This window comes from Acomys russatus, chromosome 20, assembly GCF_903995435.1.
Source record: "Acomys russatus chromosome 20, mAcoRus1.1, whole genome shotgun sequence".
In the NCBI taxonomy this organism is placed as follows: domain Eukaryota; kingdom Metazoa; phylum Chordata; class Mammalia; order Rodentia; family Muridae; genus Acomys; species Acomys russatus.
In genome coordinates this window covers 10,782,355-10,808,099 of record NC_067156.1, presented here as the reverse complement: position 1 = coordinate 10,808,099, position 25,745 = coordinate 10,782,355, and the positions used below count along the sequence as shown (strand labels likewise).

General features: G+C 44.4%; 1 protein-coding gene across 2 annotated transcripts in view; it reads left to right on the top strand.

Moving 5' to 3' along the window:
* The first annotated feature begins 4,820 nt into the window (after positions 1-4,820).
* Positions 4,821-25,745, top strand: part of Garem1 (GRB2 associated regulator of MAPK1 subtype 1) — a 176,223-nt gene continuing 155,298 nt past the window's right edge. For both annotated transcript variants that reach the window (XM_051163898.1, XM_051163897.1), the window contains exon 1: positions 4,821-5,003. In XM_051163898.1, the coding sequence (XP_051019855.1) occupies positions 4,883-5,003 (121 nt within the window). In that variant the 5' untranslated portion in view covers positions 4,821-4,882. The remainder of the gene's footprint in view (positions 5,004-25,745) is intronic.

The window sequence follows — 25,745 nt, the reverse complement described above, 5'->3', positions numbered from 1 at the left end:
GGGGGTCTCACTGGCAGTGGGCTCAGATGAATGGCAAAGAACATTGTCCACACGGGTCTGGATCTTGAAGGTCTTACTAATATCTCCACCTGGTGGGTTGCTTATGATGAAGAGATGCGGTGACCTCTGAAGTAACACAGAATGTGCTGAACCGAGCTATTTATTGGTCAACTCAACAAGCATTTATCACTTTTCCTGTACCAAGCATGGTAGTAGGAGCTGGAGAAGCCAACAGGAAGCCAGCATATCCATGCCCACAGCTACCTGGGAAAGCAAGCCTGAAAACAGACGGCAATTAGCACAGTAGAAAAGAGTGTTTCAGGGTACAAATGACCTCATAGAAAAGGGTTCTCTTTTGAAAAGGAGACAATGTTTTGTAGAATACAGAAAGCTAGAGCTAGTAGAGGTGTTCCCCAGGAAGAGAGAAGGAGAGAAGCAGTTTAGGCTGAGAGGATGCCTACAAAGGCATGCAACAGCAAGATGGTTACTGCCATCACATGATGTCGGAAGGCAGCTGGCAGAAATGAGTCGTGGAGGCAGATCAGCCACCTAAGGGAATATGTGGTTACACAAAGGGCTTTCTACTTTATTCCTTGGACAGGGGGACCCAGACATTTTACAAGAATCTAGCCAGAGAGTGACTTCTCGGTACATAGAACTTAACAGAAAGGAAAAAGAGCCTGAAGTTCCAGAGAAACCTGAGGGCCGTGACCTTTGCCCTTCCACTTGGCCTCTGGCTTCTGCGCTCCAGGACACTGTGATATGGGAAGAGAAACATGTAGCATTTTCTTCTCGCAAAGCTGATAGTTCAGAGAATGGACACGCCATGCATTTGTGAACAGCGGGTGCACAGTTAGGAGGCTGGGGTGAGTCCCCCACACAAGTCCCCAGGTATTTTCTGTCCTGGTCACCCATGGGCTTATCAAGGGCAGTTCTGCCAGGCTCTTTGTGCCCCTTTCCACAGATTCTAGAGCTGGGAGGGCAGGGTCTTCTTTTCGAGGCCTGTTCCTCTACTGTGTGCTGTTTTTCCTAAATCTAAGACCTCCTTTCCATCTGAATTTGTCTCTTCATTTTTTCTCTAAAACCAGTCCCGTCCACTAGTGTTTTCAATAACACAGGCCGAACACTCCTAATTTAAAATCCTAAATCAGGAATGTTCAAAATTTACATTTTTTGAGTACTGACAGAATACGTGAAAATGACAGTCACAGGCACAGTGAAAACAATGTGCGAATTACCTCCACGGGGCCAAGCATGTGTGAAGCCTCAGCACCTACAATACAATATTCAAAAATGTTCATCATGCTGTTTAGGTATATATGAAATATAAATGATATACATGCAATGTTTAAATAGTAAATACTTAAGGTAGGTATGAAAAAGGAATGGATTTCATGTTTAAACTAGGATTTCAGTCCTCAAGGCATCTTATTTAGGTATATGCAAATATCCTAAAACAAAAACACAGCTAAAATACTTCTCAAGGTCTGAAGATAAGGAACCCTCAACATGCAATAGCAAAGTATTTCCTATGTATCAGACACTGTGCCCATTTCTCAGTGTGTACTAAATCACTAGATTCTCATCCAAGCCCTCTGACATGAATGGTGTTATTAACTTAATTTCTTCAGAAGAGGAAGTCACTGCTTCCCAGGGAGCACACCACTGACTAAACTCAAGGGTTGTGCATACGTACTATTTGAATACTTAAGTTTGTGTGTGTGTGTGTGGGGGGGGGGGAGATCAGAAGACAGCTTGTGGGAGTCAGTTCACTCCTTCTACCGCATGGACCCTGGAGACTGAGCCCAGGTTATCAAGCTTGGCAGAGAATGCCTTTGTCCACCGAGTCATCTCACTGGCCCTGGAGTTGATTATTTTAATTATCTAAATCACATGCTACACAACTGAAGAGATGGCTCAGTGGTTAAGAGTACCTGCTATGCTTCTAGGGGACCTGAGTTTGGTTCCAAGCACCCATATCAGGCAGCTCAAAACTACTTATAACTCTGGCCCCTATGAGCACAAGGGCACATGGGGCATATTTTCTCTCCCCCCTTATTAAATAAACAAATAAAACATGTTTATAAACCTGCTGTACATGTCACAGGCTGTGCTAATCAGTTCTCCTTTATCCAAACAAGTACTTCAGACAAATCCGCTCACTTTTTTTTTTAATTGGTTTTTGGTTAATTGGTCTCTCTGTGTTAGCTTTGGCTGTCCTGGACTCACTTAGACCAGGCTGGCCTCAAACTCACAGCGGTCTGCCTGCCTCTGCCTCCAGTGCTGAGATTAAAGGCCCACACCACCATGCCTGGCACAGTTGCTCACTTTTAAAGCTTCTGGTGTGGTCCTTCATGGGCGGAACTCTTTGCTTTGTGGCCCCTGTGAGGCAGAGCCGAGTGTTCACCTCATTGTATCTAGGAAGCAAAAGAGAGGAAAAATGAGAGGCCAGGGTTCCACAGTTTATCCTCAGGGGGTGGGGGTGCTGGGAGGGGGGAGAAGCACAACTCCATCTCAATAACCCAGAGCCCTCTCATCGGTCTCCACCTCTTAAGGGCTGCACCATTTCCAAGTAGCTCTCCCAAATCCTCTCACAAATGAGCTTCAGGGAAACATTTAAGGCCCAAACAATAGCACCCCTACACCCTGCTTTTGTGTTTTTATATATCCTGTATTGGCTTAATAATTCTTAAAACATATTTGGAATATTGGAAGTTTAATAGAAATTTTCTTATAGTCATACTTAATATGTTTCTTAAGGATTTCTTCAGGATGGAAAACTTACCAGGAATTGGCTCATTAAGACTTCTTCCCTTAAATACTTAAGATTGAAATGAAATCTTTTCTGCCAGGTCAGCAATAAGAGCAAATCTAATGTAAGACCTTTCTTGATTTAAAAACAAATCTAATTACATCAACCTTTTTTACTTTTTGTCTTGTCTTTAGGTCATAGGTCATCAGTCCTTTTTGGGAGAGAGAGCTGCTTTTCATATTCCCCGAAGCTTTTAAGGAGAATGAAATAGAAACAGAAAGTGATGGTTTTAAACATCAGCTCAGCATGTAAGGATTTAGGATCTGCTTACTGGACAAATGAAGGACCCCTGACCTTGCCCAGCCTTAGATAGTTTCTGCCATTTCTCCCCTCCCCCCCCCCCCCGTCAAGCTTTATTTTCAGAAATGATTAAGATATTTAGAAAAAATAGCTGGTTCTTAGCATGGTATGGTTTTGAAACATGTGAGCCAATCTTAGAGCGTTATGGACCTGTGGTGTAATTTTTTCTCTTTATGACTAAAAAAGATAAACATGAATGTCTTAGAATTAAATACTTGAGCAGAAGAATTTAGTTGATAATTTAGCCAATATTCTTAAGTAAAGGGCCCTGGAAGGGAGGAAGAAGATGGATGTTCACCTCAGCAGTCTCTCCAAGTTTAACTTTGTGTGTGTGTGGGGGGGGGGGGGCGGGGGAGATGAACACTCAAGTCAGGGGTGTGCCTTGAAAATTGGAACCTTGTATTTCCTTCTACTACCTGAGCTCCGTTGGCAACAAGCAAACCCTATTTCAAAACTGTGGGCAATATTATTATGGAAAGTAACCTGTTGGTTGAATGCTAGCTGTGTTATTTTGCGATATGCCCAAAAGTTCAGGTAGCATGTTTTGGAAAGGGGATTTATCTCTGATTCTCAGAAAAGAACCTCTCTGCCCTTTCCCTCTGTGCATCAGAGGAGGGTGGCCTCCTGGACGCTGACACTCCACAGCTTTCTGTGACACTCCACAGCTTTCTGTGTCTCGGGTCCTTTTGCATCCTGCCTGCCAGCCATACTTAGGCTGGTTACAGAAACTTCCAGCTAGGTCTGTAGGGTCGTGAGATCTTGGGGGAAGCACCACGGAAGACTGGCTCCATAGGGGCCTCGAGCAGGCTTTTTCCCACCCAGGTCCCTAATGCGAGGACAACCTGCAGCTGCCAGAGGTCTAACTGCGGACCACTAAGAGCGCTAGATCTTGGGCGAGGCTGCAGGGCGCGCGAGCGGTCGGACGGGGGAGCGAGAGCCAAAGCTTGCGGAGCGCAGCCGAGCGGGTACCGCAATCCCCGGCTCGGCCTGGGAGGGAGGCAGAGCTCAGAGCCAGGGAAATGTGTGGAAGGCGGAGCCTACAGGGGGCGGGGCTATTGGAGGCGGGGCCTGTGGGAATAAGGCGAGTGAGGCGGGGCTTGGGGGAGAAAGGAGGAGCCAGAAGAAGGCGTGGTCGTCAGGGGGCGGAACGTATGGAAGGCTGCGCCTACTGGAAGAGAGGCGGAGCTAGTGGAGGTGGAGCCCGAGTTCCAGGAAAGTGAAGCCTGAACCCCAGAGAGGGTGGAGCTAGTGGCGTGGAGGCGGAGCCTGAGCCAAAGAGGCGAGGCCTACTTTGGGGAGGCGGAGCCTGAGCTCCAGGTAGGCGGAGCTCCCAGTGGGGAGGCGGGCGCGGAGGCGGTGCTGGGGCGGGCTGCGCAGGCGTCCCTTGCACCTTGTTGATTAGTCGGTGCCGGGAGCGCTGCTATGGCGTTCCTCGGACCCGCGGCTCCTCCTCACTCTGTGCTCGAGGCGGAGGCTAGGAGGGGGCCGAGGAGGAGGAGGCGGGCGGCCGGCCGCCGCAGCTGCAGAGCCGGGGCCAAGGGAGGCGGAGGCGGAGCGGGAGCCGCCGCAGCCAGCCGGGCCGTCTGCAGTGCTCCCCTGGTTTGAGGGCGCGGGGCGCCAGCCATGCCTCGGTGTGGCCGCTGAAGCCGGGCGCCCGCGTCCCCGCCGCTGTGCCTCGCTGCCCGGCTGCCCGCGGCGGGAGTGCAGAGCCGCCCGCCAGCCAGCGGTGGCGCGGGCGCTGGAGCGCGGGGCCCGGAGGAGGCGGGGAAGATGGACCCGGCGCCCTCGTTGGGCTGCAGCCTCAAGGATGTGAAGTGGAGCCCAGTGGCGGTGCCTCTAGACCTGCTGGTCAGCACCTACCGCCTGCCCCAGATCGCGCGGCTGGACAGCGGTGAGTGCCTGCGAGGCGCGCGGGTGCCAGGAAGGGTGGGACCTGGAGTGGGGGTGGGGGTGAGTAGGGGGGTCAGTGCTGGCCCCTGGCCGTCTAGTTGGCCCGCGAGGCTGCCGCAGCTCTGGCGCGTTGCTCTCCACTCCTCCCCAGCAGCAGCCGCCGCCGCCTGAGAAGTGAGAATCAGAACCCTTGCAGTGCAGTTAATAAAGACACCTTAAAAGAATCAACATCGTGAAAACCTGCAGCTAGTAACCTTGGACGCAATCTGGGAGCCCTGAAGTAATCTTAGACAACTTTCTAACGAAAATAATTGGGCTCTGGGTGGTATCTTGTTTGGGGTGTTCTCTCCAACCGGCCCTCCCTGTGTCCGCCAAGAAGCTGCAGATTTCAGAGGAAAAGCTCCCAGGTGACCCAATGAAAACGACCTCGTCTCTTGAAGACCTTTTATTACAGCTGTTTATACCAACAACGAGCTGTGTACAGAAAATGTCTTTAGCAGAAGTGATGGTATGTTTAAGGTTAATTATTAGCTTAGCGCGCTTCCAGCTTAGAAAAAAAAATTTTTAAGCCACTAAAACACATATTGATTTGCAATCTGAGCTCTGAACCAAGAAATGCCTGTATTTCCTGAAACTGACCACAAGAAGACAACAAAGAACCACCTACACACACACACACACACACACACACACACACACACACACACACACAATTTTTTCTGCACTGTGACATCTGCAAACAAATATGTAGATGTGTTACTGGCAGTCAAGGGGACACCTTTGGGTTTGAGAGTTGTGACACTGGAGTGGGCAGTTTCAGTTGTGTCTGTTTTTCACACTATAACTTCACTGAGTAGGTTGTAGGAAGTCTGCTCTGCTGCTTTGCTGTAAGGGGCTGGATGCGGGGGGGGGGGTTGGGGGGGCGGGCAGGCTGGCAGCAGGCACGCACATAGACAGAGCTGTGGCCACACACAAGCCAGATCAAAATAGGTCTGAGCAGAGGGATGCTATTCCTCCCAGCTACTGACACTTGCCTTACTCCTTGTTTTCTAGAGTAAAAGAGTGCTTCACAGGAGCTATATGTGTGCCCCCAAGGAAGTCTCATGCTAAAGAGAATTAACACAGATGGAAGTCTGTGAAGGCTGGGATACATTGGCATGCTTGATGTCCCTGTCTGATTATTGTTGATGGTTGTACTAGGAATGAAGTGTGTGATGCTAATACTGTTGAGTCCAGGGGAGGACAGATGGCATGTTGAGGCATTTTTACTTGGCAAAGTGTGTTGTGCTTTAATATGTATTTGCAAACCTGTGTGTGTGTGTGTGTGCGCGCACGCATGTGTGCGCACGTGGGTGCACACGTGCATTTTCATTTCCTCCTCCACTCTGTAAAATTGTATGCTTTGGCAGGTTGTGAGTCTTTACCTTTCCATTTCCAGACCTTCCCTCATCTTTGCAAACTCTGCCAAAACTTCTTAGCTAGGCAAGAGACTGTTGGTGCAAGTGGTATGAAACTCACACGGGCTTCCTCTTCTAACTCAAAGTGCAAAGAGGCCTCAGACGTTACTCTTAGTCTTATTATCCACTTATTCTACCCCTGTTATTCATTAAAAGGATCTGAATCAGCACTGAGCTCACCCCACACTTGTTTTCAAATTAGGATGTGGGCTGCAAGTCTTAACACTGTGTCCTTTCAAGGCCTGGCATGGATTTGATCACCATGTGTAATTCTAGTTCTTTATTGTAAACTCCTCTTCTGGTTGCCACTTGAGAGTCACTTCAGCGCACTGCATTCATACTTGTAGCCAGTACTACCTTTTATACCCGGTTCCTTCATTAACCGCCACCATCTCCTTTTGTTAGCATAGATTTTAACGGCTACCTGATATTCTATGGGACTGGCTATAACAAATATCCACTATTGACGGGCATTAAATTGTATTTATAGCTACTCCATCATTGAAGGATGAACATAAAGTTGTTTCTTCTCCTTCCTCTTCCTCTTCTTCCTCCTCCTCCTTCTTCCTCTTGCTATTTGTAAGTTCTGAGATAAGGAGCATCCCTGTACATAGGCATGTTTTGGGGGGTGAGAATGCATTCCTGCCTTGCTGAATGCACACAAGACTCTTTAAAACTTATGATACGGTTGTCTTTGCTCTAGAGATCAAAGGTTGGTTATACCCATGCAAGCATAGGCATTGTGGGAATACCACTGGGCCCACATCCTCACTATAGTAGGACTCTTTGTTTACTTCCTAAGTCTTTGCTAATCTGATGGGGGCAGGGGACAAGTTACTTTAACAATTTAATCTGGGTAGACTTTAAAAGAGCCAAACCACAGATTCATTATGTGTCTGTGTGTCACTGCAGTGTGGAGGGCAGGTTAAGGACATTACTGCAATAGCTTCAGGTGCCACTGGGAAACGCTCAGGATTTACAGTCACACACACACACACACACACACACACACACACACACACACACACACACACACACACCTCCTAGACATGAAAAGTAGCCGTTTTTCAAATCAGCTGTTTTAAAAGAAACCAGAAAGAAGTTGAAAACCGTGCCACAAGTTGACATTATGCTAAGTGGAAGATTGATGGGGGCTGCCATTAGGCAGTCATTGGAGTTCGTCAGCATTGATCATTAGATGCCAGCTGTATGCAGGTATGTTTCCACATGGTGCACGTTGTCTTTGTCCCTCAGCAGGCCTGCTTTTAAGGATTTGGGGAGCCTGGACTCAGATAAGTTGAGCAAGACTTAAAATGAGCAGTGAGATTTCCATCAGGCTTTGTGCCAGAGAAGACTGCCCCTTAGGAGGACCGCCCCTTAACACAGGCTGTGCTGCCTCCTCCTGAGAAAAGGGAGTGGGATTGGGTAGGTCTGACTTCTGCTCTAAATAGCCTCACTGTCTCTGAAAGCTTGAGGACCAGAAAGTCAATATTTTTAAAACCGTGTAGACACCGAATTAAGAGTTGGCGTCATCCATCATATTTAGATGACTTTTTGCTTCCCAAAGGAGGGGCTGAAAAGGGAAGAAGGGAGGTTACAGAAGGGAGAAAGAGTTGGGAGAGAGAAGGAAATAAGTGGTGTTTGGGGCTTACATTTGTAGCTTCTTTGTGCAGTTACTATTTTAAAACTATTAACTCTACAGTACATGAAGAACTTTCCAATTCTTTGCATGAGCCAGGCCAATTAGATGCATTCAGTTTGTTATGTCCAATGATGAAAATTTTAAATTACATTTAATTTGTCGATTTATTTGTGTGTGTGTGTGTGTGTGTGTGTGTGTGTGTGTGTGTGAGTGTGCGCGCGCACACGTGTTTGCACAGGCACACATATCACAGTGTACATGTGGGTGTTAGAGGACAACTCATGGGAGTCAGGTCTTCCCTGCTAACCATGTGGGTCTGGGGGATGGATTTCAGGCCATCTGGCTTGACACCAAGTGTGTTTACCCACTGAGCCATCTTGCCTGCTCTCCAATGAAGAAATTTATCTTTGAGTGCTAAAAAAAAAAAATGGTGAGACTTCCTAGGTTTTGCCCCCAAGTCTTTCTGGAGAAGCCAGAGGAAAAGCCTGTTGTTCTCCCTGGGAGAGTTGATGGGCCAACTATAGTGCGCAGAGGCCAACCCCAGTTATTGATTGGCTGACTGTCAGGTATTTTAAATGGTTGTACTCTTGTAAATTGTTTTTAGGATCAGATTCCGTGAATTCATTCAGAACCAGGAAGCGGACAGAGAATGCTAACCCCTGCAGTCCACGCTCAAAACCAGGTCTGACGGAAGCTGCCTGCCTTCTGCTGTGTCTTGCAAAAAGTCCTAAAGATCTTGCTCAGGATTTTCTTCCCTCCCTTCCTCCCTTCCTCCTTCCTTCCTTCCTCCCTCCCTCCCTTCCTCCTTCCCTTCCTCCTTCCCTTCCTTCCTCCCTCCCTCCTTCCTCCCTCCTTCCTTCCTTCTTCCTTCCTTCCTTCCTTCCTTCCTTCCTCCCTCCCTCCCTCCTTCCCTCCCTTCCTGTCTTTCTGTCCTTTTCCTTAAAAACTATATGAACCTGTGTACCCTAAGCACATTTTAAACTTGTACTTTAAAACCTTTCATGTTTTAAATACAAAGAATGCTCAACCTATTATGAACATTGACATTTTAAAATACACTGTTCTATCATTTCAAAAGCTCTAGTAGAATCTATATTTGATTTCCAATGTTTCGTATTATTTTCATCACATGCATTTGTGTGTATGTGTGTGCACATGCATGCTTGTGCCACGATGTGAGTATGGAGGTCAGAGGTCAGCCTGAAGGTGTTGGTTCTCTTCTTCTATCTTTTGAGTTCCAGAGATCAAACCCAGCCCATTGGACTTGGCAGCAGGTACCTTCAGCCATAGAGCCATTTCACCAGCCTTCACTATTTATTGTAAGGAGGCATGGATAAATCCTTCGGCTGTTATAGATCGTCTCACCTTTTCCTCATGTCCTTAACTTCATGCTTCTGTGTCCTCCGACCCTGAATTATGTCCTGACTCATCCTACCCTGGTGTTTGAAATAACTTTATTGAGCACTCTGTCACAAGTACTGAAACAAACAGAGTAGATTGGAATACAACATTTTGTACTTTTTTTTTAACCATAAGACTTTTAGAATTTGAAAAATTCCAGATGTTAAAAAAGATGACTATTATTTTGTGATGGGGCGTGCATGGTATGTATGTAGAGCTCAGAGGACGGCTTTATGCTTTCGGATCTGTCCTTTCGTCCTTCTTGTGTGGGTTCTGGGGCTTGAACTCAGGTTGTCAAGGTTTTGTGGCAAGTCCCTTTATCCACCAATGCTTTTACCAAACAAAGAATTAGGGGCTGGGGGTGCGGTTTAGAGATAGAGTGCTTACCCCACAGGCAAGAGGCCCTGGGTTTATTCCTGAGACACCTCCCACAACACGTGCAGAATTTCTTTCTTTTTTTTTTTTAAGATTTATTTATTTATTATGTATACAGTGTTCTGTCTGCATGTAAAGACTGCACTCCAGAAGAGGATACCAGATTTCATTATAGATGGTTGTGAACCACGATGTGGTTGCTGGGATTTGAACTCATGATCTTTGGAAGAGCAGCGAGTGCTCTTAACTTCTGAGCCATCTCTCCAGCCCAGATTTCTTGAAGTACAAAAACTGTTGCTCAGATACTGGAGATTTTCACCCCTCACTGTGCATCAGCACTTTCATTATTTCCGTTGTTTATCCCCTTGAGATCTTTGTATCCCTGCCCAGTGTATTTTAGAAAGATCTGGGAGAAGACAATATGCGTATGAATCTAGTGGGTGAAGGACCATCTGGCAGGGGTGGGTCAAGAGCAGCTTCCATCCCTCACAGACATGGTCACCATAGGAGAGAGACCCTTGCATCGTAGTCATGGCCTAAGCAGAACACTGTTTAAATACATATCCTTAGAAGTGGGGGGAGTTGGAAATGTATTGTTCTGTACGTTTGAAGCTGGACCCTTGGAAAGGGTTGGCTTTGCTTTTGAACACAAACCCTGGCTTGAAGAATGCTGGTACAGGATAGTAGAAAAGAGTTCAAGGCTTTGTTTTCCAAAAGGATATCCAAGGCTGCAGAAAAACAATGGAGAGGAGAAAAATGAAAGGGATGCAAGTCGGAAATAGGTAAACAAAACAGCTTCAGTCTCCTACCTTATTGTGTTAGTTCCCCTTGTCACCTCTGTGGCCCAGTATCCAATAAGAAGCAACTCAGGGAAGGAGGGGTTTATTAGGGCTCACAGTCTGAGGGGTGCTAGTCACCGTGGGAGGAGCTGGTAACAGCTGCTTGCTCACATCCCTGCAGATCAGGAAGCAGAAGAAAACCTGTGACACCCAGCTGGCTTTCTCCTGTCTCCCCTGTTTTCAGGCTGGATCCCAGACCCTAGTACAGTTCCACCCACATCAGAGTAAGTCTTCTGCCTGTAGTTGATTTTCTCTGGAAAGAAAAATCCTCACATACACATCCCAAGTTTGTCTCAGTAATAACTTGGGGCCATTTCCTCTCTCCATATCTCTCACTCTCTCTGTCCGTCTCTCTCTGTCTGTCTGGCTGTTTCTTTCTCTTTCTTTCTCTCTCACTCTCTCTGTCTGTCTGTCTCTGTCTGGCTGGCTGTTTCTTTCTCTTTCTTTCTCTCTCACTCTCTCTGTCTCTGTCTGTCTGGCTGGCTGTTTCTTTCTCTTTCTCTCTCTCTCGTTTCATATTTTTTCAATAGGGAGTTTCTCTGTGTAGCCCTAGCTGTCTAACTCACTCAGTAGACCAGACTGGCCTCGAACTCATGGAGATCTGCCTGCCTCTGCCTGCTAAATGCTGGTGCTGGGATTAAAGGTGTGTGCTGGTAATCCAGTCAAGCTGACAATTGAAATTAATTGTTGTATTAGCTATAGGGAAAGTCCATTCTGATGCTAAGGCCTGGGGTGTTGGTGTTGTGGGTATCTGGGTTTTGCATTGTGCCAAGGTTTTCTGGGCTTTATCAGTTATGCACCTGGAGACTGTAGAAGGAAAAATGTGAACAACCCCAAGGGACTCCAGATGGCTGCTTGCAAATGTCAGAGATCCTTCTAAGACCATGCTTTGTCTCTGAAATTGATGTAAGTTCTGAAAATGTGCTCTGTGATTGACATAGGGTGGGGTGTACGCACATGTATTTAACTAACAGCATATAGATACTGCCTAGAAGATAGATGTGCTTATCTTATGGCTTCATTTCTCCCTGGCAGTCTATTTACAACACAGAGGGTACATACACAAGCCCAGGGAAAGAAAAATGATGCTTAATGATGTTGAATTTGGAGTCAAGAATTCTACTGTTTTGTAGCTGTACATTCTTGGCTAGGTCTCTTCATTTGATTCAGTTGTAGTTTTTCATGGAAGAAAAATAAACCTACCTCTGATGTGTCTTATAAATGGTCCTATATTATTAATTTATTAAACCCATACTATTAATAATGTGTTATAGACATTAGAATTATAGTAGTGAGAAAAGCTTTGGTCCTTGTGGGAGCCAGCACTCTTGTGCGTCTGCTTATTTTGGGCATTAATGTAATAGCAAATGTGAATTACATGTGTATTGCCTAATAGTATCCATACATGTTTAAGGTTGGCATAGAAACACTTCTAGGCATGTGTCATTGAGCATGCAGAAGGAACAGGGGTAATAGATGTTCTTACACTTAGACAGGTAGAAAACCAGAAATACTCCAAGTGGCTTAGCCTGCTTCCTCCTGTGAGTTATAGGTGTCATAGGCATCTGCAGGCTATAAAAAGGAGGGAAGCCCTTATCAGTGAGAAAGTGTTATGAGCAAACCTAAGATTAGGCTGAGAGAGGCTGGAGCAGGGAGTCAGGGAAGGATTTTTAACTGAATCCAGAGTCACAGGCAGGTCAGTCCAAGTGGTTCCAAAGCAAAGAACTGAGACATTTAAACATCTGAGTACATATTTACATGGCTTTGGCTGTTGGTAGTCGAGAGTTCTGTATGCAAGGTAAATGATGAGAAAGTTCACTTGATCTTCTCTAACACACGAAATACTTTTATTTTCTTCCAGTCTTGACTTACTCTAATTGTTGGCCATATCTAAAAGTGATGAGCTCAGAATGGGAAAGGATGTTGTCATAGGCAGTGGACAGTGATTAAGATTTAGACCCATGAGGCAAGGGTGGACATAGCTACTTTAGCGTCTTTGTTTTACAAGTCCATGGCTGCTTTGAAAGTCTTGCATGAAATGCATTTCCACACTGGCATTGAGGATCTGGGAAAATGCTCTGACTGGTGATCCTCTGCCTCATCAGTTGAAGAGAGAGTATTTTGGGTCTCTTTTTCTCATTGGCTGCCTTACTAAAATAGCCAGTTCTTGTAGACCAGCTTGTAAACTCGTTTATTTTTGTTGGCTTCCCTAAGGGATCTGTCTTTTCACTTACTAAACCATAGCTCTTGGAAGACTCAGAAACTCCCCTGTAGTCTTAGCCGGACCCTCAGCCTTTAGTACAACAGCTATTGTGTACAAAATGAAAAGAAACTCCCATTCATGGTGTATATATTTTGTCATTCTTGAAAATGATGCAAAGTATCTGCTAAAACGTTTGAAATTTCTGGAGGTTAGTTCTTTCACTGTGGCATGTTCCCACATAAAAAGCCTCCCCGACTTTCTTACCCACCTAAGCTCTGAAATCCTCAACAGTCTTCTCTCCGACAGCAGGTTAAAGATACCTAGAGCTGTATTTATTATTTCTCAGCTCCTAGCACACAGCCCATCACACAGGAAACTATGACTAAGCATGTAATAAATGAATGAGCAAATCCGAGTGTGGGCTCAGATGTCTGCGGGCCTGTAATAGCAGTTCACTTTTGTCCCATTTGAGGCATATATTACATTATTAAGTTTATAAGTCAGAATCAACATGCTAGGCAAGCAATAAGAAAAATGAGAGACATATGGACCATCATCATTTACAAGACAATGGTTCATGGGGCTGCTAGTTCTAGTACTTTAAGTAAATTCTTTCTAGAAATTGTAACTTATTTTCAGGGCAAATGAAAAGTTGCTGGGAAGGGGTTTAAAGTTTACCTCCTGTATTGTCCTTGGCTGGTGCCTTAGTTTGAGCGGGACCCCTGGGCCCAAATCTGCCTATCATATTGTTCTACTTGTAGATTTCTAGGACCCTCTGTATCCTTTTATTTTGCTATTCTCCCATGCGTCTCTCATTTAGAGTCCCAATAGGATGCCTTCCCCTCTGTCCCAGTTTCCTGGTAAGTGAAGGCTTTCGTGGGACATGCCCCTTGTGGGGAATAATGGGAAAATGGGGGGGGAGGGAGGAATGGGAGGATACAAGGGATGGGATAAACATTGAGATGTAACAAGAATAAATTAATAAAAAAAAAAAAAGATAAGTTATGAAAAAAAAAAAAGAAAAGAAAAGTTGCTGGATGAATAAACCACCTGTTACACTAACATGAAGGTGATTGGACATGTTGCATGTACATGCCTTTGAATTTTTAAACTTGGATGTGCTTATACTGCTCACACAATTCCCATGTGTATACACTAGAATGCCTTAATCTTTGAGGCTAGTCACCAATGAGAGTCATCAGTTCAGCTGCCCAGGGTCTCACTGTGAACATTAGCAATTTTATTTCTAAGCAAAGCAAACCACTTGGTTCAAATGTGCTACAAGACTGTAATTGCTAATTTGGTACAGTTGTCTCTTCCTAGAATAGCCACAAGACTGACTGTAGTGTCTTAATCCCAGACAATGAGTTTCCTTTTATGCCCTTGAAGGAGTATTCTGTTGTAGGAAAGGAAGAAAAAACACTTCCAAGCCCTTTACAGTATTGTGGATGCATTGCCTTACAATTATAGGGCAAGTCATTTTAATTGATTCTGTTAATTGCTAACCCAGATTGAAGTATTTAAACACTACTTGAGCTTTTGATGGCTTAATAATTGTTTAATAAATACCATGATATTGAATTTAAAATGCAATGTGAGTTCTTAGCGCTGTGGAAGTATTGTTATTCTGGGTAATACTGAACATGCACTATGGGTTATTGGGGTCAGGCCTAGTCATAGTATAGAAGGGAATATGATTGCTTTTGAGCAGCGCTTATGTACATATCCCTGGAAAGATTTAAGATATGTTGTATCTGCTGGTTTATTTTATTAAGTCAATAGAGAAAAAATTTCTTCAGTGAGACTTTTTTTTTTCTTTATTAAGATGATAGTTTTTTTTTTTAATACCAGACTTTTAAGATGTTGGAAATGAAACTTTGCTATCTTTCTATCAGGGGATGAGGTTTGCATTCTCAAAACAAAACAAGTGTCACCCCCTTTCTGTTGCATTGTTGCTTTTAATCGTGTCTACTGCCCTTTAGGTAGTTACAAACACTGGTTACTGTGGAGGCTGCTGTCCATTCATAAAAAGGTAAAGGACTCCTTGAGAAAACCATGGAAAACTAGTGAATATCTACCTTTGCAGACGCTGTTTATTCCACTAGTGGTGCTCTCTTTGCGTTACCGTTCTCTTGTAGGCATGGTGGACCAGTGAGGACACCCACAACCACAGAACCAACATATGTCCACCCCACTGTCATTTCTGTCCTTAGTCTTAGGCCCTCAGGTCTTTCATCTCGGACTATTTCAGGGTGTGTTCACATTTGGAATATTTCAGCATTCATTTTTACCTCAGGGCCACTGTCCCACAAAATCAATCAAGCTCTGGGCCCAAGTTAAAAAGCAACTTAATTAGTTGAGAGAGAGGCACATGTGTGTATGTGAGAGCGAAGTGCTCTAGAAGGTTCAAATTACCTACTTAAAAATAACAAGTAACAGAAAGCTTTAGTAAGAGGCTGCCCTTATTTTTTTCTGTTTATTTTGGTCCCGTGTTTTGGCCAGTTAAAAGGGAGCCAGGGTAGATAGGTTCGGCAGAAATTTCAGAAACGCATTTATCATGGCTATTGTGTATCAGTCAAGGTTAATTTCAGTCCCGTATCACGAGTCAGGTCCAGAGTTGAAGACTTACGCTGTTGCTGTCTTTCTGCTCTGCCCCTTTGAGCTGTTGTCACTGTGAGCATGACCTCATGGTTCGGAATGGCTGCTGGAGCCCGAACTATTTCGTCTGCGTCCCAAATAGCAAGAAGGGCAAAGGGGTATTTCCTCCTAGTTCCTCACCACGTTTCACGTAGCATCTCATTGGTCAGGACTTTGACACTCAGATGTGGGAGTAGCAGAAGGCAGAGAGTTAAAGTCTGACCTGTGCCCCAGGGTTCCTGTGGCAGGAGGTGGGGGCACTGAGTGTTGGAGACCTCCTGTTACTCAGAAAAGCTTTAAAGCAGCCCTGACATCTCCCTTGCATTTAAGAAGCCTGTTTTTGTTTGTTTGTTTCGGGATGCGGGATAATTAGAGCTTACACATGTTAGGCAAGCTGGTCCACCACCAGCTCTAGCCCCAGCCAAGAAACCCATTATTAGAGTCGAATGTGCTGTCTCAAAGGGAAGCCAAAAGGAGTTGTGTATTTAAAAGAAATGGTGGTTTTACAGCACACCTCACCTTGTTGTTGCTCTGGCTTGCATACTTTTTACATTTTCTCCCTGACTTGATACACTCGTGGGAATAGCTGTACAATTTTTCAGAGAAGCTTGTCCCCTATTCTGGTCCTTCAGACAGAAAGGTGTGATGGTAGTATTTAAAATAGTATTTTCTATTTTCATCATTACAGAAAATTTGGAAAATACGGAAAAGGCAGACAGAGTGAATAATGGCTTTAAACCCAGAGGGCGTATTAATTGTTACATAACAGTTGGTGTTAAACAGTCATGGAAGATAAGGATAAACATGTAGAAGTGGGACCAAATTGTCCACGCTTCAGCTGTGCACGTCGCTGCACTGCATTTCATTATTGCTAAAAGGTAAAATTATTAAGACTAATGGGCTTCTGCCTTGCCGGTAAATCATTATTTACACTGCTTTTGAGTGTGCTGTCTTTGAAAACGTCTTTGTACCTACATTGGTCAGTTTTTTATCATATCGTTATTAGAGGCTCCCACCCAAAGTGTTGCTTTTAGATTCTTCAAATGTGTTGGCAAATTGCACCTAGGACTGTTTAGACCAGAATGACTAAGCCTGTCACTTTGCATGTCATTGACTGTCACAGTCATTTCTTAGTCTTTGCAAATTTAGATAATTTTTTAAAAACTCAGACTTTTTTTCATTTGTATTAGTGTTTCTTTAGTTACTGTTAAATCAGCTTCAATATATTTTATGTGAATTTCCTAAGATTTTTTTTTGTTCAATTTAAAATGCTTTGCAAAGATCTTGCAATCACAATAACAAAAATTTCAATGAACTTTATATTGGTTTCTGTGGTATGTTTATGGATAATCTCATTTAATAGGAGTCAATCGCTTTTAAATTTTCTTTCTGTTTACTTCTGTTATTAAGTAGCTGTTACCTCTGTTTTTGTAATTGAATAATCATGAGCAATTTTGGGGGGGGGGGTCTTGTTTTTTGTTTTTCAAGACAGGGTTTCTCTGTGTAGCCCTGGCTGTCCTCGACTCGCTCTGTAGACCAGGCTGGCCTCGAACTCACAGAGCTCTGCCTCCTGAGTGCTGGGATTAAAGGCGTGTGCCACCGCCCGGCTCCACATGTGTTCTTTTTTGCCCGTTATACACAACGCACCCAAAGGGATGTTTGGACCTGTTGTAGCTTCGGAGTGTTATTGCCATTAGTCTAAGCTCTGGTATTCGAGGGTGAGTGATAGAAACGCACAAGGCAGTTCAAGACACGGAGACAAGCAAATGCAAAAGCTTGGATGCTATTTGTCTTCTGGTGAACATCTGTGTAAATGTTGTCTTCACCAAGCAGCCTTCAGAGAAGGGAGTCTGAAGAGCCTGGCTCGGTTCTCTCTGTGTGGGCCAGTGGTTGACAGGAAATAAAATATTGTCTCAGTCTGCCAACCTAGCACTGAAGGACTCTATGAACAGCTGTATCTGTCAGTGTGTGGAGGTGACAGTTGCTGAGAGAGAATTTTTCATTGTCGGAGGAAAAGGCTCCGATTCACTACATTGTGGACGAGGTAGCTCATCCCAACCTTGCTGTGTCTCATCTGCTGCTCCCCCTCCAGCCTCACCCTCTGTTTTTCTTTGATTCAACTGGAAGATAGTAATCTGAGTAGCTTATGTACAGAGGAATACTCTCATCTCAAAGGAGCTCCAGGCTAGGTGGAGCCTGGAGGGCAGGGAGGAAAGACATGTGTGCACTAAGTCCTGAGGTCATGTGTAGTCCACCATTCATCCTTTGCATCAAGCTCTCCCACCCTTGAAACCTTGCCTGCCCATAGGTCTTAGTCACTGTTCTATTGCCGTGAAGAGACACCGTGCTCAAGGCAAGTCTTATGAAGGAAAGCATTTAATTGGGGGCTGGCTCTCAGTTGCAGAGGCTTAGTCCATTATCATCATGGTGGGGAGTGTGGCAGCAAGCAGGTGTGGTGTTGGAGACCACCCAGTGACACACTATCCTTCTCATCTCTTCAAGTAGTGCCACTCTTTGGTGACTAAGCATTCAAATATACCATGGGGGACATTCTTATCCAAACCACCACACTCTGATACTCTGATATATTCCAACAATCCAATGTGGGCTCATCATGCTTGCTCTCTATTCACCCTGTGTCAACATTTACACAGACACGTGCAAATCCTGTCACGGTTTCATAAAAACTGAGTATTAGGATTAAAGTGTGCGCTACTACACCCAGCTTCGGTCGCTTTTTGAGTGGCAGTCCTGGTGATTAACTCACCAAACCTCGCTGTATGTAAGTCATCGATGTCACTGTTTTCCCAGAGTCATCTACTGTGTGTCCATTCTGCTCAACTATCTCTCATACCATTGTCTTCCTGAGTTCTGTAATGTCACAGTCAGAGGGTTGAGTTTGGAGTCGGGGTGGGGTGATCGGAGAGTGGGGAGGTTGTCAGGTAGCCTTACATCAGCTCAAAGCCCAGCTGGTGGAGTGGGGTGCACTTAATGAGGGCTGATAAGATGAAGCCCAAAAGCCCATCGAAGTTCTTATTCTGTCACGGAAATATGGGAATGCGATTTCCCCAAGTCTGCATCAACCTTTGTCTGAGATGTTCTTGCCAGCTTAATGGATGGAAGTGAAATAAGGTCTTACTGCTACATTAATTTGCATTTCTCCTTGGTAAATCCTGTGTGTGTGTGTGTGTGTGTGTGTGTGTGTGTGTGTGTGTGTGTGTAGGGCAGACAACAACTTGTAGTAATCTGTTCTCTCTGTGTACCCTGAGGGACCTGGGGATTGAACTCAGATCATCAAGCTTGGCAGCTTCTTTAGCCACTGAGTCATCTCACTGCTCCTCTGCATAGTATTTGTATTCTCTGGGGGTGGGGGGGGATTTTTTATTTACACTTGTATCTGACTCTGCATTATTCCACTGAACAGATTTTAGTTTTTCCAAAGATAGACGAGTCTCCTTTTTAAGTCCTGATTAAGAAAACCTACCCAGAAACACAGAATGTGCATACAGTCCTTTAGATTGTTTAGGAAGATTTGAAATTTTCAAATTTGTATTCAGTCCATCTGGAATTAATTTTTGTATATGATGTAAGATTTCTATTTTCCTACAGGCTGCTGTTATGTGAGCCCAGTTATTTAAAAAAAAAAAAAACTGTTTACAACTGATATGAGCTATCTTTGTTGAATTTATTTTGCTTTTTAACAATAGGAAAACACACTTGAGCCACACCTGTCTTTCAGAGATTACCCTGGGCTGTGTTCCAAGAACATAAAAGGTTAATGAAATCTGAAAACAATCTCTTTATTCCCTAAAGAAAAGTCACAGAAGATCTGCCTCTCTAGTATTGATGTGTTCTTCTCATCCAGTGGCCATGGGAGACCCAATAGTTGTTTGTGCAAAGAAAAATTAAATTCCTTTTGAAGCAGGGCTGCCATGGTGAGGTTTTGGAAGCGATAGGAACTTGTCAAATGCCGTCTGGAAGCAGAGTCCAGATGCTTTGGCATTGGGCTTCCCCCAGGGAAGCATTTGCTTAACTTGATTCTTTACTAAGCTGCCGTGTGTGTGTGTGTGTGTGTGTGTGTGTGTGTGTGTGTGTGTGTGTGTGTGTGTAATAGAAAGGAGTGGGGGGAGGAATCGTAATTTAAGGGGGGTTCCAAGTTGTACTCTCTTTCAGACTCTATAATTGTGCAGTTCTGTTATTTTTGGTACAAACAAGGGGCACACTTTTGCACACTACTCTTTTTGTTGTTGTTGCTTTTCTAGACAGGGTTTCTCTGTGTAGCCTTGGCTGTCCTGAAATGCGCTCTGTAGACCAGGCTGTCCTCGAACTCACAGAGATCCTCCTGCCTCTGCGTCCTGAGTGCTGGGACTAATTCTTAATATGTAAGTGTTTACTTTCTTCAGACTCCATAGTGACTCACTCTGTTCGTTTTTAAACACTTAAACTTCTCACATTTTGTTAAATCATTGTCATTCTAGTTCTATTTAATCTCACTTGCAGAGGCTAGAGTTAAACCTTTTTAGAAAAGATGCAGAAGAGTGTGGTTCTCACCTCATCCTCAGAATTCACAGGGTCTCCATCAGTCTTCTCTGAAGCTTTGTCCGTTGCATGTGTCACGTGTGCACTTTCAGCAGAGCCTCAGCCCTGGGTTCCCTGGCGCGCTTCAGGAAATTGGGCCAATGTGTACTTAAATGTTTTATTTCCTTCTGGGTTCGCACTTCTAAGCCGAGAGCAGAGATTTGGACCTCTCATCCCATCGTAGGTTGCACAGGAATGAGTGTTGATGTCCCACTGGATAGATCAGAAGTCCGAGTCAATGGCTCCACCCCAGGTGTGTTGGGAGTGTATAATGTGTGCACATGTGTGTATACTCCACTCTTCACCTAACAATCTTCCAGCAGGCTCTGGGTAAGGGGAACATCTCGCCTCCAGAATCTCTCCCTTCCTGCTCCAGCTCAAAGGATTTAGAGACTTGCAAGTTTTCCTTGTATATATATCCATTGTGTGTGGTACTGTGTGGCATAAAGTCATGTTCAAACAAGCATATATATTCTAGAGTCTTTCTAAGGCCCTGATTTTTCACACTTAATTCTCAAAGGCACTTCCTATCTAAGATTATATTTATATGCATTGGCCTAATGGAAAGGAATTGGACAGATGAAGCCAGCATAATGGTGACATTTTGCTGGTAGGTCACTGAGATTTAGCTATACTATCTTACCAAAAGCTATGTGCATTTTTCCATGTGTTGTGGGAACATATCCCAAAACGGACATTAGCATATGCGTTGATACCAAAGTGCGCATTTTCAGTAGAATGTGCTTTATAATTAATGGTGTGGCATAGTTTAATCACTGGTGTTTATTCTGTCTTGGTTGTTGTAAAGTGATTATCTTACATCTGGATGTCAACATACCAGATGGCATGAGTTATAGTTATCCTGTGGAATGTCTCTCACACAAGTCATTCAGTGCTCAGAGCAAACACCTGAGACAAGGTGCGAGCACCACAGTCGAGGGTAGGATGTTATCCAAGCTGAAGTCCAAGGACTAGTCCCCAAACTATCCATCTCTAGTGGGGAGTGCTATAATGTAGATCTGGGGCATCTCCCAGAGGCCCCCTTAAAGAGTTAGGCCTCAGCTTGGTGCTGGCAGGAGGTCATGGAAAATTTTAAGGGTGGGGCCTAATGAAACTACTTCAGGTCTCTGTGCTGCGCCTTTGAGTGGGATCCTTTTTCTATCCTTTGCTTCCTGGCTACAAAGTGAATGATTTTATTCACTGTGCGCTTGCACCATGATGTGCTGCCTTGCCATGGGCCCCAGAGCAACAGGGCAACCAATGAAGTAAATTCACCAAAAGTGTAAACAAGTACAGCCTTACGTTATAAGTTAATTATATCAAGTAAGTATTTTTATAGTAACAGAAAGCTGACTAAGAGGAAAACTGTTAGGTCGTGTGTGTGTGTGTGTGTGTGTGTGTGTGTGTGTGTGTGTGTGTGTGTACACATAAGTGTAGGGAGGTCAGAGGACAACTCTTGGGAGCTGGTTCTCTATTGCTACCTTGTGAGACCCAGGGATCAAACTCAAGTGCTCAGTCTTGTGCACAAGTGTCCCCCACCCCCACCCCCTAACCCTATCAGAAGCATCTTACCAGCCCAAGGACTCCTTTTGTGGCATAATAATAACACACAACATACTCACAATGTAGTTGAATGATGCTCATCCCATCCTGAATAAAGACGTGTCTCTATCTAAATCCCTTTTTATGTTACCTTACGTAGACAAAAATCTTTGCCGAAGTAATTGACAATCACGAGATGAAAGTATCCACCCAGCTGGGCTGTAAAGCCGTAGTAGGCATCCTTGTAAGAGGAAGGAGGAGCACTGAAAGGGATCTGGGATGGAGTAGGCAGTGTGGCCATGGTGGCAGAAATGGGAGAGATAGCTATGTAAGTCAAGGTTTACTTGGTGCCATTAGAGGTAGAAAACATAATTAGAACCTTCATAGGAATATGATCCTGTTTAGTAAGTTTGGATTTGGCCCCTAAAATGGGAAAGGGATACATTTCTTTTGTTTTAGGCTACCCAGTTCATATTAATTTATTATAGCACTCCCCGAAAAACTGCTGTGCCTATGTGGACACACATGCACATGGACACACACACACACACACACACACACACACACACACACACACACACACCCCACAAGTTTTGCTGGCCTATAGTTAAGTAAAATGCTAGGTTTTTAAAAATAGCAGTTATAAATATAGAAGAACATAGAATTTACCCTAACATCCATCAATAGGATATGTGAGTAGGAGATTGGTATGTGGTTTACACAATGCTATTCATTTACAAACTGGATCACCGACCTGCTATCTGCTAGGAGCGCAGAGATAAACAAATGTGGAGCCCATCCCCGGGAGGCTCGCAGGCCTGCTAGCTAGGTGGTTCTTAGAAGGTTAAATGTTAACCTGTAATAAAGAGATAGAAATGCTTCATCGCAGAGGTCAGTTAATTTTGCCAGGGATTTTTCAGAAAGCACCATTTGACCAGTGAGCTAGTCATCGAAGTATGCCTAGAATTCTGCCCTGTTTAGAACAGGCAGAATTGTATTCCTGACCGAGGTTCAGAGCAGCCAAAGCCCAGGCATGTGAGAGAGGAAATAGGAAATGAGACCCCACAGACAAGTTGGAAACAGATTTTGAAGAGCCAGCGTACAGAAGTTTGGATCTCACCTGTGGCTGCACGAGCAGCCGTTCGTGCCAGAACACAAGTGACAGTGGACTCATTGGAGTCCCTAACTTCGATGAGCTTCAGTGTCAAAATCGCAAATAATGCACTGATCCTTCTGATAAAAGCTAGGCAAGCCGTGCAGCTCAGAAACAAGCTTCTGAATGTAGTTGGCAAACTTAGAAGGGCTGGGAGTGCAGGAGCTTTCTAGATTTAATTTTCATGAAGACCGTTTTCATCATCTTTGAAAATCATTTAGAACCATAAAAGGCCGGTGATGAGAAAGAATATTTGGAAGCCATAGGATTATATAATCAAGAAAAGTGGCCTTTAGTCCCAACCACATGTGGAGAGGCATGCAGAAGGTGAGTGGCACCGGCTTGCAGGTGAGTCTTGTCAGATGAGTGCTTGGATGTGTGTGGGGAAGTAAGAAGCAAAAACGAGACCCAAGGTTACTGGCTTTGGTGCCAGTGCTGTATTAAAGATGACCACACGTCAACAAGTGAAAAAGTAGGCTGCTGGTGAGCGCTAGCAGCAGAGAGATGCGAAAGGTCAGTGTTTTCAAACAGGAAAGGTTCAGCTGCGGGTACAAGAGAAAGATGAAGCACATGGTAGCTTGTGCCACTCAGAATTCAGTCCCCAGCGCTTCAAATCATTGAGTAAAACTTAAGCGGACAAAAGAGCACAGGTTTATGTAGTCCTCACAAACTGACTGCTCCTTGGCCTCCTCCATACCTCCTCTCACTGTAGGACTCAGGTTGGCATCACCATTAACTGTATGTCCCCATTGTTGAAGCAGGAGATTGAATAAGCACATCTCACTTGAGGCCCTTAAAGCCTCTGCCTGGAAGTGATGTACTTCATGTCCCCGTTACATGTCACTGTTAGTGGCTGATTCTCTGGCCACACTTAACTTTCAAGAGTCATGTGTCAAAAAAGACTCTAGTGTCTGCTGTGGTGGGAGATAGGGAAGACAGCACAGTTACCTGCAGCCATGCAGACAAGTTTTAGGGAAGCTGCACATAAACAGTGGAGAGTTTGCATCTTGAAAGTCCACAGCCGGAGAAATGGTGATGGGAGATTGCATGCAGTAGTCATGAGTCAAGTGAACATACCAACAAATAACACTGGGCAGGTGTGAATAGAGCCAGCTCAGTCCAGGGTTAGTAAGTTGTGGCCACAAATGCTCTAACCCCAGAATCCTCCGTTTTGTAGCAGCTGGCTATAACTTTAAATTTTATCTAATGGTTGCCACAGGGTTGAATGAATCACTTAAACAGAATGTGGCTTTTGGAGACTCAAATTGCTGACTGGCATGTAGTGATTTAAAAGGTGCTTTTAGATTTTGCAGTAAGATCCCAGCCAGCTTTTTCACCCCAACAGAAAGATGATGCGTTGCAAAGGGTAGCTACTGTAAGTTGGAACACAAGGTCAGTTATATGTTGATTGATACCAAGATTGCTGAGTACTCAGAAAATTAGAATGCCTTCATGTTTTTTTTTTTCCCCTGTCTCTGCCTCACACAGCAAGATAGGCTTATCCTTGCTGTAATGATGTTCTTTTTATAGCTTCAATTACTGGCAAAGGGAGGTAGTTAATAGCAGTTTTCCCCATTGGCTGAGGTTCAGACATAAGACTTGCATTTCCCATTCTCCATTCTCTCAAAAGGTTCTTACATGTTTGCCTTCCTGACCTCCAGAGGGGGTCTACACTATAGTATTCATGTTTAAAACTTTTTGTGTGCACATATGTAATTAATTACTCTCACCGACTTAACTCCCCTTCCTTCAAAACTGTGTATTTATCAGAAAAATGAAGAAATAGGCCTGGCCCTATGGCATGCCTCCTTTTTATTTTTTTGAGGCAAGTTCTCAGGTATCACGTAGCCCAGGCTAGCCTGAAACTCACTCACTCACTGTGTGGCTGAGAGTGACCTTGAGCTCCTGATCCTGGTTAATGCGGTATCAGGAGTTGAGTGCAGAGCTTCCTGCAGGTTAGACCAGCCCTCTACCAACTGAACTACATCCGCCAACCCATCGTTATCTTTTTAATGGGAGGCTTGAAGCTGTGTGATAGCAGGAATGGTAAAATGAGTATTCCGGGTGAAACAGTCAACGTCTCATCAACTTTCTGCTTTTTGATAGCACACTATACTATGGGTGATTGAGAAAAGTGTAAGCAGGAAGCCAGCTCTTACCTTCTGTGCATGCGCATATACATTATATACACTAAAGGTTGAATAACTAAACACCCATGGAAAAAGGGCCCTCCACCAAAGGATTCACATGAACACAAAAAAGGAAAATCAGTGGTTAAATACTACACAATGAAGTTCATAGTTACCACAGTCATCTACCAAGAAGGCAACTGGAAGCAGAATAGATATTATAAAAAACACAAATTTGGCTTCAGTCCAGTCTTACTTTAGAATGGATCAACATACCTTAGTAATGAGGAAGAAATAACGTCATCTTCATTTATCTCCATTACATATAATTTAAAAAATCTCAATGTTAGTATTTTCCTACACTTCAGTTGTGAGTCTTCATGAACGGGATGAACACAAACAATTCACTTTTGATGCTTGGTGCCCAGTGTATGAGTTTATTCCAGGTCAAAGAAGCAGCGAACAGGGGCAGGTTCCTGACCTTGTCCCTGACACTGCTGACATGTGACCTCCGTGACCTCCATGTTTACTGATAGAGTTGGCGGTAAATTCTCCCACCGGCAAGGCTCTAATTCTTGTTCTCAGGATTGACCCACAATGGCCCTCAGAAATCCTGATACTGATACTGAGATGTTAATTGGGTGCTAATTAATGTATTTACATTATTAAAAAGCTGCCACTAGCTTAAGAACACGCACTTTTTGTTCTTGACACCAGCACAGAAAACTGTGAAATCAAACAGTTGTGTTTTCTCCAAGATGGGTAAGGCACTGGTGTTCACACCTGT